Source organism: Chiloscyllium plagiosum, unplaced genomic scaffold (assembly GCF_037043375.1).
Source record: "Chiloscyllium plagiosum isolate Xiang-an unplaced genomic scaffold, Cpla_swu_hap1 HiC_scaffold_17, whole genome shotgun sequence".
Lineage (NCBI taxonomy): Eukaryota > Metazoa > Chordata > Chondrichthyes > Orectolobiformes > Hemiscylliidae > Chiloscyllium > Chiloscyllium plagiosum.
Window position 1 is genome coordinate 32,826,115 of NW_028270155.1, and position 12,498 is coordinate 32,838,612.

At 39.6% G+C, this 12,498-nt stretch overlaps 1 protein-coding gene across 5 annotated transcripts in view; it reads left to right on the forward strand.

Moving 5' to 3' along the window:
* Positions 1-12,498, forward strand: part of spg7 (SPG7 matrix AAA peptidase subunit, paraplegin) — a 68,820-nt gene that overhangs the window by 35,649 nt on the left and 20,673 nt on the right. For all 5 annotated transcript variants that reach the window (XR_015759941.1, XR_015759942.1, XM_087995808.1 and 2 more), the window contains 4 exons: positions 1,952-2,054; positions 4,207-4,317; positions 7,651-7,766; positions 9,524-9,680. Coding sequence is in view for 3 of the 5 variants with exons in the window: in XM_087995808.1 (XP_087851934.1) it covers positions 1,952-2,054; positions 4,207-4,317; positions 7,651-7,766; positions 9,524-9,680 (487 nt within the window). In the remaining 2 variants the exon portion in view is untranslated. The remainder of the gene's footprint in view (positions 1-1,951; positions 2,055-4,206; positions 4,318-7,650; positions 7,767-9,523; positions 9,681-12,498) is intronic.

Genomic DNA, 12,498 nt, shown 5'->3' on the forward strand with positions numbered 1-12,498 from the left:
ACCTTCATTTTCCGTCCCTTCTGGAATTCAACCCTCTTGGGGTTGTCCGTATTTGCACCAAAACAGCATTGTGTTCAGGAGTCAATTGGCCCTGGCAGAACCTGTATTAATGAGCATCTAATTTCTTTGCAAGGGTTGATAGATGTCATCAACCCCTTTCATAATTTTGATCAACAGTGAACTGACAAGGTGGTAATTGGCAGAATTGGATCTTTTTTCTCCTGCTGTTTGAGCGCAGGACATTCCTGGGCAATCATCCACATGCCAGGTAGATACCCAGGTTTTGGCTGGACCGGAACAGCTTATGATTTTCATAGCTAATTCTGGAGCATAAGTATGATTCTTCAGTATCTCTCTGAGATTGTTTTCAAAAAACCCTGTAACTTTTGCAATATCGACTGCATTAGCTGTTTCTTGAACCACGTGGAATGAATAAAATTTATTTTTAAAAAAAAGAAACTGGCATCTGGGGACCCCAGGAGGAAAGAGAGATGGGTTACTCATTTGTCAATCCTGGCTGAAGAGTTTGCAAAGACTTAAATCTTGTCTTTTTTTTCACGCTCCTTTGCTGGGCTCCACCACTATTGTCACAGGAACAGTCTTGGACTGTTTGACTCCAACAAATTGTTTGTTGTTCACCACCATTCATAACTAGATGTTGTAAACTTGCGGAATCCAGATCTGATCTGTTGATTGTGGCATAGCTTAGCTACCTTTTATTGCATGTTGATTCCATCGTCCTAGTCCTATGCTAAAGCATCCACAAGTTAATGGCTCATTTTTAGGCAAGGCAAGTGTTACTCTTGACTTTATCCTCCTGTATTCTGTTAACCAGGGTTGGGCCCCTGCTTGATGGTGATGTTAGGGTACCAGTTATGGAAAAAGCACAGCAGATCAGGCAGCATCTGAGGAGCAAGAGAGTCGATGTTTCGGGCTTCACCCTTCATGAGTTCTGATAAAGGTTTAAGCCCGAAATGTCGACTCTGTTGCTCCTCAGATGCCGCCTAACCTGCTATTCTTTTCCCAGCACCACACTTTATCGACTCTGACTTCTCCAGCAACTGCAGTCCTTGCTATCTCTAAGGATACTGGTTAGGCAAGGGGATCAATCCATTGACCAGACCAGTGGCCATTCCAGAATGTAAATACAATTGTGTGACTGATGGCCCATAATACCTCATTCCTCCGTTTGAGTTGCTAGAGCTGTTCAAAATCTAACCCACTTAGCACTGTGGTAAAGCCATTCTCAAGGTACTTAATGGCCTACCCCTGTTCCTAATTCTTATGGTTTTATGATACTGTAATAGCACCTTTCAATTTTAGCACTGTTAGGAAGGATGATTTTGCAAGATGAACAGTTATTGTTTTCATTTGCAGTGCCTTGTCAATCCTGGGTGGATGTCTTATTTTATTTCTTTTATCAGCGGTGTTAGCAGTTAGATGCAACCATGTGGCTTGCTCGGCCTTTTCAGAGACAGTTTTATGTGTCAGCCTCTTTGCTTTTGATGGCTCTTCCAAGATATCTAGTATATTACTTGTAGGAAAATCGTACTTAACTAACTTGTTTGAGTTCTTTTGAAGAGAAAAGAGGGCAGGTGAGGGTAATCTGTTGATATCTACATGGACTTTCAAAAGATGTTTGACGCAGTGCCCAACAACTTGGAAGAAAAGTTATAAATTTTGGAACAATAATGAGTGTCACAGTGTGAAAGCCTATCGATTTAGAATTGGTCTATATTGAGGTATATTTGTTAGTCGTATTCTGGACTACTGGCTCTGTGTGTTAGATGAAATACCTTGTATCTGGCTAATCTTTAGTAAGACAAATAGAGAAAGTTGAAGCTAGTTAGGAACCTGCAAGACATGGCTAAAAAGTTGAATGTCAAGTAACTTTATATCTATTATTATCTTTGTTAGAGTGGTATATTTCTTTTTTCTTTCTTATTTGTAGGAAAGAAAGGAAATATTTGAGCAACATTTGAAGAATCTGAAGTTAACTCGCCCAGCCAGTTATTATTCACAACGATTGGCTGAACTTGCTCCAGGATTCAGTGGTAAGAAATCAGCATTTAGAAATGTATTTCAGGATTCTGTTGTACCATTTTTCTGAACTGAGCGTGTACGCTGTTGCATGGAAGCTTTTGCACTTGCTAGTTTAAATTTTTTGTACTTGTATATTTCATTTGAAATTTGGGGATGTAAATCAAGACTTGATTTGATTTATTATTGTCACGTACCTAGACACAGTGAAGAGTTTTGTTTTGCATGCAGTACAGGCAGATCATGGGATAATAGGACAGAACGAAGAATACAGTGTTATGGCTGCAGAGAAGGTGCACAAAGAGCAGGATCAGTAAGAAATTTAAAATTGGAGATAACAGCAGGGAAGAAGTTGTTCTTGAAACTGTTGGTACGTGTTTTTAAGCTTTTGTATCTTCAGCCTGACAGAAGAGGTTCAAAGAGATTATAACTAGGGTGGGAGGGATCTTTGATTACATTGGCTGCCTTCCTGAGGCAGTGAGAACTCAATGGATGGAAGGCTGGTTTGTGTGTGATGGATTGGGTTGTGTTCACAACTCTGTAGTTTCTTATTGACATGCCAAACTCCTTAGCCTCCTGAGAAAATCGAGGTGTTATGCTTTCTTGACCAGAGTGGTAACGTGGATGAACCAGAACAGGTTTTTAGTGGTCATTACTGCTAGGAACTTGACGCTTTCGACCATCTCTATCTCAACGCCATTGTTGTGGATAGGAGTGTGCCCTCCACCTTGCTTTCTGAAGTCAATGACTAGTTCTTTCATTTTGCTGACGTTGAGGGAGAGATTGTTAGCTTTACACCATGCCGTCAAGCACTCTACCAGTTTCCTGTATTTTGTCTCGGCATTGTTTGAGATCCGGCCTACAACAGTGGTGTTGTTAGCAAACTTGTAGATAACGTTAAGATGAAATTTGGCAACACTGTCATAAATGTGCAGGGAGTATATCGAGGGGCTGAGTCTGCAGCTTTGCAGAGCACCAGTGTTGAGGGTTACTGTGGAGGAATGTTGTTACCTATTCTCACTGATTGCAGTCTGTGGTCAGGAAGAGAGGCAATGGCCTTGTGGTATTATTGCTGCACCGTTAATCCAGAGACCTAGATAATGTTCTGGGGTCATGGTTTCGAATTGTCCCACAGCAGATAATGGAATTTGGATTCCATAAAATATCTGAAATTAAGAGTCTAATGTTGTCTGTGAATCCATTGTTGTTTGTTGGAAAGCCCAAGTAGTTCACTGATGTCTTCTAGGGAAGGAAACTGCCATCCTTTTCTGGGCTGGTCTACAAGTGACATCAGAACCACAGCAATGTGGTTGACTCTTAACTGCCCTCTGGGCAATTAGGATGAGCAACAAATGCTGCCTGGTCAGCAACAATTTCATCCAATGAATGAATTAAAAAAAATAAGTTGTTACATTTGCAGAGGATGTAGCAGAGATTTAGGTTTTGGAGTTCGGAGATGAGTTTGGTTGGAATTATGGTGTTGAAGGTGGAGGTGTTGACAATAAGTTGGAGTTTGACATAAGTATCCTTGTTATCCAGATGTTCCAGGGATGAGTGTATGCCAGGGAGATGGCATCTGCTGTGGATCAGTTGAGATAGTAGGCAAATTGCAAAGGCTCAAGGAAGGCTGGGAGGCTAGAGTTGATGTGAGCCATGACTAACCTTGTTGAAGCACTTCATAATTATGGCAGTTGAGCCATCAGGCAGTAGTCATTGAGGCATACTGCATGAGTCGTCTTTGGCACCAGAATGATGATGGCCTTCTTGAAGCAGGTGGAACTTAAGGAGTTGTGAAAATTGGCAATGAATACTCCTGCCAACTGCTGTGCACAGGATCTGAGTGCATGGCTGGGGACTGTATCTGGCTCAGTTGCTTTCCATGGGTTCTCTCTCAAAAAGGCTAATCTGACATCTGCAGTGGTGACTGAGGGACAGGTGCATCGGAGGCTAGGGCAGGTGACATCGTTTCACTGACCTTGTGTTCTAAACCAACATAAAATGCGTTGAGTGCATCATAAAGTGATGTATTTTTGTCTGCTATTCTGTTCTGTTGTCTTTTGAACCCATTATTTATTATCAGTTCAAAATGCTAATGTAATATTCTGTACAAAAGAATGTTCCTCCCTTCAAAATCTTTAGCTTACGATTAATTTACTTCCGTCCTAGGAGCTGATATTGCCAACATCTGCAATGAAGCAGCATTACATGCAGCCAGAGAAGGGGAGAAATCTGTTGACACATTCAGTTTTGAATATGCAGTAGAGAAGGTCATAGCAGGTATACCTGTTTGAATTTTTACTGGTTTTGTGAAGCTTTACTGGAAAGTAAATAGTTTATCATTTTATTTATTTATGGATGAGAGATTCACTGGCTGGAATCATACAGTGCAGAAGAGGCCTGTCAGCCCATTGAGTCTGCACCAACAAAAGCTACTCCAATTCTCCACTAGTCCCACTTTCCAGCATTTGGCCCCTAACCTTAAATGTCATAACATTTCAAGTGATTGTTCAAGTACTTTTTTAAAGGTTATGAGGTTTATTGCCTCAATTACCTCCCAGGAAATGAATTGTGAATTCCAAATTCCCACTGTCCTCTGGGTGAAAAACCATTTCCTCAAGTCCTCTCGAAACCTCCTCCTTTCACCTTAAAATTATGCCCTCTTGTTATTGACCTTCCAACAAAAGGAAACGGGTGCTTTCTCTCTATCCTGTTCGTGCCACTTATAATCTTATATAGCCAAATTAGGATCTCTCTCCGCTGCCTTGACTCTAAAGAAAACTCAAGTTTATCCAGACTCTCTTTGGAGCTAAACTGATCCATGCCGGGCAACAACCTGGCGAATATCCTCTACGTTCTCTCCAGTCAATCGCATCTTCCTATGGAGTGGTGCCCAGAACTGCACATTGTACTCCAGCTGTGGCCTAACCAAGTTTCCATACAGCTTAACATTACCTCCTTGCTGTTATTATCTATGCCAAAACTGATAAAGGGCAAATGTCTCGTATTCTAAACTATTAACCTGCCCTGCCACCTTCAGAGATTTGTGGGCAAGCATTCCAAGATCTTTCTGTTCCTCTGAATTTCCTTATATCCTTCCATTCATTTGAGTGTATCCTTGTTGTGTTACTACTTCCAAAGCACATCACCTCATACTTATCAGTGTAAAATTCCATTTGCCACTGATCAGTGCACCTGCCCAATCCATTTACATCTTCTTGTAAACGAAGACCTCCTTCCTCACTGTCAACCACTTGGCAAATTAGCTCAACATTCTTCCCCCCCCCCTTTTTTTTATTGTTTATATGTATCACAAACAATAAGGGACCAAATGCTGGTGCCTGTGATATGCCACTAGCCACCAGCCTCCCGTAACTCAAACAGCCTTTTACCACCCCCCTATCTCCCATCATTGAGCCAATTGTGATCCATTTGTCAAGTTACACTGGATCTTTTATTCTTTTGCCTTTTTATGACTCTCCATGTGGACCTTGTGAAAGGCTTTGCTAAAATTCATATAAACTACATTAACTGCAGTACTTTCATCTACACACGTGGTAATCTCATTGAAAAATTAAATCAAAATTATTGGGCGTATGTTCTTATGACAAAGCCATGCTAATTATTTCTGATCCATCCTTGCTTCTCCAAGTGGAGATTAGTTCTCTCTTACAAACTTTTATCCCATAGTTTCCCTATTGTTAATATGAGACTCGCTGGTCTGTCATTCCCTGGTTTATCCCAACCCTTTATAAAGTCATGAGGGACATAAATATGGTGAATGGCCAAGATCTTTTCCCCAGGTTAGGTGAGTCCAAAACAAGAAGGCATAGATTTAGGGTGACAGGGGAAGGATTTAAAAGGGACTTGAGCTACTCTTTCACAAGAGGGTGGTGCATATATGGAATAAGTTGCTGGAGGAAATGGTAGAAATGAGTCCAATTTAACAGACATGAATAGGAAAGGTTGAGAGGGATGTGGACCAAATGCAGGCAAATGGGAATAGTTCCGTTTAGGAACCCTGGTCAGCATGAATGAGTTGGGCCAAAGGGCCTGTTTCCGTGCTGTATACCTCCATGACTGTATGACCATCCTTCTTAAAAAGTGGATCCACATTAATTGTCCTCCAGTCTTCTGGCACCTTCCCAGTGGTCAGAAAAGAATTAAAGTAGTAATTTCCTCCCTCTTATCCCAGGCTTCAGTGGGAGATAACTCATCTGGATCTGCGGATTTGTGTACTTTTAAGCCTGCTAAAACCTCCAATGTCACCTCACTTCCTAAATCAAACTGCTCACGAATCTCAAAGTCCCTTCTTCTGAATTATGTAACTGCTCCTCCTCTAGAGTGAAGACATGTGAAGTACTCATTTGACACTCTACCATTGTCCTCAAGCTCCATTCTCAGTTTGCCTCCTTTATAACTAATAAGCCCTACCCTTTCCTGGTTATCTTCTTCCCTTTGACATACTTGGAATTCTCCCGAGTCTTACCTGTCATTGTTTTTTGTTCACACCTCCTCATTGCTCTCCTAAATTCTTTCTTGAGCTCTGCACTTCCTATACTCCATTAGGGCCTCCCTTGACTCTTTTTTTTAATATCTGAAGAAACTTTTCCTATCTGTATATGTATATTTTGCTTACTTTCACTTGCATTCTAACTTTTCCCTCATTAATATTTTAGTAATTACAGTCATGGAGACGTACAGTACGGAAACAGACCCTTTGGTCCAATTTGTCCGAACCAGATGGTATAGGTTTTGGGGAAATGGGAAAGATTTAAAAGAGACCTAATGGGCAACTCTTTCATGCAGAGGGCAGTGCATGTATGGAGTGAACTGCATGAGAAAGTGATGGAGGCTGGTACAATAACAACATTTAAAAGGCCTCTGGATGGGTATATGAATAGGAAGGGCTTAGAGGGATATGGGCCAAGAGCTGGCAAATGGGACTAGATTAATTTAGGAGATAACTTTCTTTGCTTTTTTTTAATGTATTCTGTCCCAACCTTCTGACTTGCCACCTATGTTTAGCACAATTGGATATATTTTCTTTGAGTTTGATGCTGCCTTTGACTTTAATTAACCATGGATGGTGGGTCCATCCCTTAGATTTTTGTTATTTGTTATATCGTACCTATTCTGCACTGTGTGGAGTAGTCCCTTAAATATTAGCTACAGCATCTCTACTGATGTATCCCTTTACCTAAATTGCCAGATCATTTTTGCTAATTCTGTTTTTATGCCTTCGTAAGTGCCTTGTTTGAATTCAAAGTGTTATAATTGCTGCCTTTGAATGGAAAAGAGAAATGCAGTTGACTGGACAGCTGCATAATGGTGTCTGTACAGGACAATTGGTTGAATAGATGGTTTGTGATGTATGATTGGTCCATGATTCATGTTCTCAAAATTAAAGTGTTCCTAAAGAGCCAAATAGATTAGACAGGGAAGAGAAGGATTTGCTTCAATTCAAGTGCAATTCTCAAAGTAGTATCCAAAATTCTTACTTTGATTGTTAAATAAATTCCCAAAAGGTCAATATTGTTCAACCTCCTGACAATATTTGCTTGTTGAATAATTTTTTATTTGTTTTGTTCATGGTTTTCATTTTTCCCACAGGCACAGCAAAGAAGAGTAAAATTCTCTCGAAGGAAGAACAGAGAATAGTAGCTTATCATGAGTCTGGGCATGTTCTTGTGGGTTGGCTGCTTGAGCACACAGAAGCTGTCTTAAAGGTCTAGTTTTTTTTTGTATAATTATGATCCATCATTATGCTCATTTGTACACAAGTAGAGTTGGTTGGAATCTGCAGTGACTTGTGGTGCTCACAAATATAGTGCTTAAACTTATTTTATGTTCCAATTTGAATCCATCTTGTAATGTTTCAATGTCAATTGTGATAAAATTTGCTCTGATACCAATTTATTAGTTGGAGGTATCTCAAAGCAGTTTGTGAACAGTGACAAATCTGAGTGTGTGCTAAGCCTCCACCATCAAGAAGGCAGTTGGACATCAATCTTCATAGCGGTCAACTATGTTTTATAATTAAAGAAAACTATTGTTTCAAAGTCAAACAAGAATGTAAAATTGAAAGATTTTAAATGTAGTGAATGTAGTAAACAAGACTTTACAAGCTAAAGAGGCAAATACATAAGGCAGGGAAGAGAAGAATTTGCTTTGGTTCAAAAATTTTAATATTTTAAGTATCCAGTTCATGTTAGCAGAACTCTGGTGGGTTATTTGAATTCTGTTTTAGTTTCCTTGTCTGATGAAGAATATTTTGCCTGTGGCAGAAATTCAACAAAGGTTTGCCACCTGGTTCCTGGGATCGCAGGACTGATGTCTGAAGAGTGACTGAATTAGTTAAAACTATATTCACTAGAGTGTAAGGAATGAGTGAATCTCATAGAAACCAATAAGTTCTAACAGGATAAGTTGAGGGATGACTGGTGAGTCCAGAACCAAGAGTCACAGACTATGGATACGCGGTAGGCCATTTAGGTATGCGATAAGAAATTTCTTCGCCCAGAGAATATTGAGTCTCTGGAATTCTCTGCTACAGAAAATGGTGGAGGCCAAAATATTGAGTGTTTTCAGGGAGGACTTTGGTATAGTTCTTAAGTCTAATGTGATCAAAGGGTATAGGAAAATGTGGGATCAGGGTACTGAGATGATCAGCTGTGAACATTTTGAATGGTGGAGCAGGCTCAAAAGAGCCGAATGGCCTAATCCTCTGTTTTCTATGTTTCCATGTTTCAATTGCAGCAAGTCCAATCCTATGATCACCCAATGTTAATCTGCACTTCCTCAGAAAAGCAACCAAATATTCTTAAAGAGCAGGAATTTTGATTCCATTTCCCTCCTTAGCTCAGAGGTGCTGATTCCTATGTAGACCAGAAATTATGCCTGGAAGGAGCTGGATTGTATTGTTTGCAGCTAGTAATCTACTATATGCTGCATAGAGCCATGAAGCTTTTTGGAAAATACATTTGTCGTATCTTAAAACATGGTGGCTCAGTACTTAGCATTGCTGCCTCACAGTGCCATGGACCTGGGTTTAATTCCACCCTCTGGTATTGTCTGTGTGGAGTTTGCACATTCTCCCTGTATTTGCATGGGTTTCCTCCAGGTACTCTGTTTCCTCCCACAGTCCAAGGGTGTGCAAGATAGATGGATTAGTGGTGCTAAATTGCCCGTAGTGTGCTTAAATGTGCAGGTATGGTTGGGAAATGCAGAGTTACAAGGATGGGATAGGTCTAGGTGAGATGCTGTTTGGAGGGTCTGTGTGGACTTGCTGGGCCAAAAGGCCTGCTTCCACACTGCACGGATTCTATGAAATGATAAAATACAGGTTTCCACAATTATTGTGTATTTGCCTTAAGGAATTATTAATGATTTTTTTTAATCTTATATCAAGGATTCTGAACCATCAATTTTAATTTTCTGATCTCACCTGAGGTAACTTGTAAGTAATCTTTCTTTCACCTTGTAGGTCTCCATAGCACCACGAACAAATGCTGCACTGGGATTTGCACAGATCCTACCACGAGAGCAACACCTTTACACCAAAGAACAACTTTTTGAACGTATGTGTATGGCCCTCGGAGGTCGTGTTGCAGAAGCTATCGTCTTTAATAAAGTCACAACAGGTATGATTTGAAAAATCCCAAATGTAAAAATGTTTAAATTTTTTTCTGATTAGCCGGACAGTGTTTTGTTCGGTTTTGCTCTAAAGGATGACATTTTGTGTAGCTTTTATTCAATATCAGCCTGTCCTGCTCCACCAGGGGCAGATGGTGGGTGACCCTCAGTGGAAGGTGTACATTTCTTTTCAAGCAGTCTTTATTTTTTGCCCCCCACAGACATCTGGCTGAGATAATGGGAGACTTACCTTCCAGCCCTCTATAAAACCTGTTGCTGGGTGATGGGATGAATTTTCCTTCCTTCCTGCTCTGTGAAACTATTAGACATTGCAATGTGCAACTCTATATGCCCCATTTAAGAACCAGTATTCTACTGCAGATATGATGCTCCATTCTGTTGCATTGCCATTTATGGGTTTCTTAAGGTTAATGGAATGTAATAAATACTTATACATTTCTTGATCTTGCCAGTTCAGTTCCCTTTTTTTCTAAATTATGACAACCAAGTTTGATCTTGGCCTCATTGCGTGCACTTCCAGCTGAATAGTTGAGAACTAGAACCCTGGCCATATTTTCACACCTAATCCAGGAGTGGTGAGGTCTATTGCAATATCTCTACTATCATTCAGATAGAGATCTGTAAAATCAAAGTTAGAGACTTGTACTTCTATAATAGCTTTCACATTCTCAACATTGAGCCATTATGTGCCTGGTCAGAGTGGTGAACTTAGACTGGACAATCACAAAGGCCAACCTCCAATTTATAGAATCCATCTACCAGGCCCGCTGTCAAGAAAAGGTAGCCAGCATTCTCGAAGATCAATCCCACCCGGGCAATGCTTTTATACAAACTCTACCATCGTGGAGAAGGTACAGAAGCCTGAACGCATGCACCAGCCGGTTTTGAAACAGTTTTTACTCAAATTTTATTAGAATATTGAATGGACTCTCAAATTCTTAACATTCGCCTGGACCGGGGGTTTTTTGTGCCTCAGCACATGTGACAATAAATTCAATTCAGTTAAAATAATGCTGGTAGAAGCTAATAGATTATTGTAATAGGAATATTGTGCAAGGCTGGGAGGGTTGGAAAATAGCACCGTCATGATGTTTATTTCAAAAGCTGGTGTAAACAATAGGCCGAGAGGCCGTCGTCTTTTCTATTATAATTCTGTTAACATCTAACCTGAAAACTGGTAGTGTCAACAATACAGCACTAAACTGTCAGTTTACGTTGTGTGCTGAAGTTCATAGTGGGAATTCAGCCCACAACATTCTTAATCAGAGGTGAGAGTGGCACCATTTTGGTGATACCCAAAATGTAACTTAGAGACAGACTTTTGATTTTTCTTAGACTGTCCTACTTGCGAGATGAGCACAAGGTCTTCAGTAGAATCATAAATTGAAATACTTAAATATATATTTTTGTATACTTAAAAAAAATTTTGGTTATCTTTTTAAAGAGCTGCTTTCATACCAGATAGGTGGGGCAGTATATGTGGGTTACAGCATGTTCTTTCACTTCTAGTACTTTTTGTTAATTTCAGGCTGGACTGAAGTCTGACAATAGTGTGTCTCCCAAGAAACGTAAGCCTTTGCAGTCTGACTTCACCTTAAATGGTTATCTCCCTTTCAACAGCCCAAAATTACAGAAATTAGAACTAAGGTAATGGACATTGCAGTTTTGAAAAATGACCAGTAAAGAAGATGAAAGGTTTCTTTGTTCTCTTGAAGGTTTGAGTAAAGTTTCATCTGCATTTGACCAATGAAAGTGTTAGGGATGTTTTGTTACCAAGACAATTGCTTGACTACTTTTATTCAACTCAACTTCTCTGTAATAAGAGAATAAATATATTAACTTGTTTTAGCCAACAGAAACATTTGGAAAGAATTGAAGCTATATTATAAACTGTGTAATTTTTAATGTCAAGTTACCCTACTTATATTCTTGGACAAGTTATGAGTAAAAAACTAATTGTTCGATGGGCAGGCTCATTTTCTCCCTCTGCTCACAGTTTTTATCTTATCATCGCACCCTCCCTTGTCTCTTTTTCTGATTCCAGGATTCTGTGTTCTTGGGTTCTTTCCACTCTTTCAGTCCAAAAAAAAACAGAACTGCAGATGCTGGAAATTAGAAACGAAAAAGAGAAATTGCTGGGAAAAATCAGCAGGTCTGGCAGCATCTGTGGAGAGCAAGCAAAGTGAATGTTTTCTTTCCAGCGACTCCTCTTCAGAATGTTCTAAAGAAAAGTCACTGGACCAGAAATGTTAACTTTGCTTTCTCCTCATTAATTCGTCCTTTACCCTAACTTATTCTTCTCCAGGATCTCAAAGCTGCGGAAATCCTCCAACCCTTCCTTATTCTTACAATCTTCAATTTTAAACATTTAAGTCTGGAGTCAGCTAATCTTAATCCTAATGTAACTTGTTGTCATTTTCATTCTTGTCAACCTTGGTATGTTATTTCTCACTTTCCCTGGCACCAGTATTCTCCCTAAGTGTAATTTGTATTAAGTAGTTAGTATTTTTATCCTTTTTAAAATTTATAATCACTTTGAGGATGTTAATGATATTCTGGACCAAGGAGGTATTTAGTTCCATTGAAAGCTGGAGGAATATTCATCCATTGGTTCTGTTTTAGGGATTAAATAAGATCTAAACAAATGGAAAACACAAGTGAATTAAAGGTAATAGTAGAAGATACTCTTGTATGTGATACATCTGACAATGTCAGCAACATTTTCATTTTTAATTTGTTTGGGAGACCCTGCATTGCTCAAATTTTGGAGAACCTCTTTTTGTTTTTAGAAATCTCATTATTCCT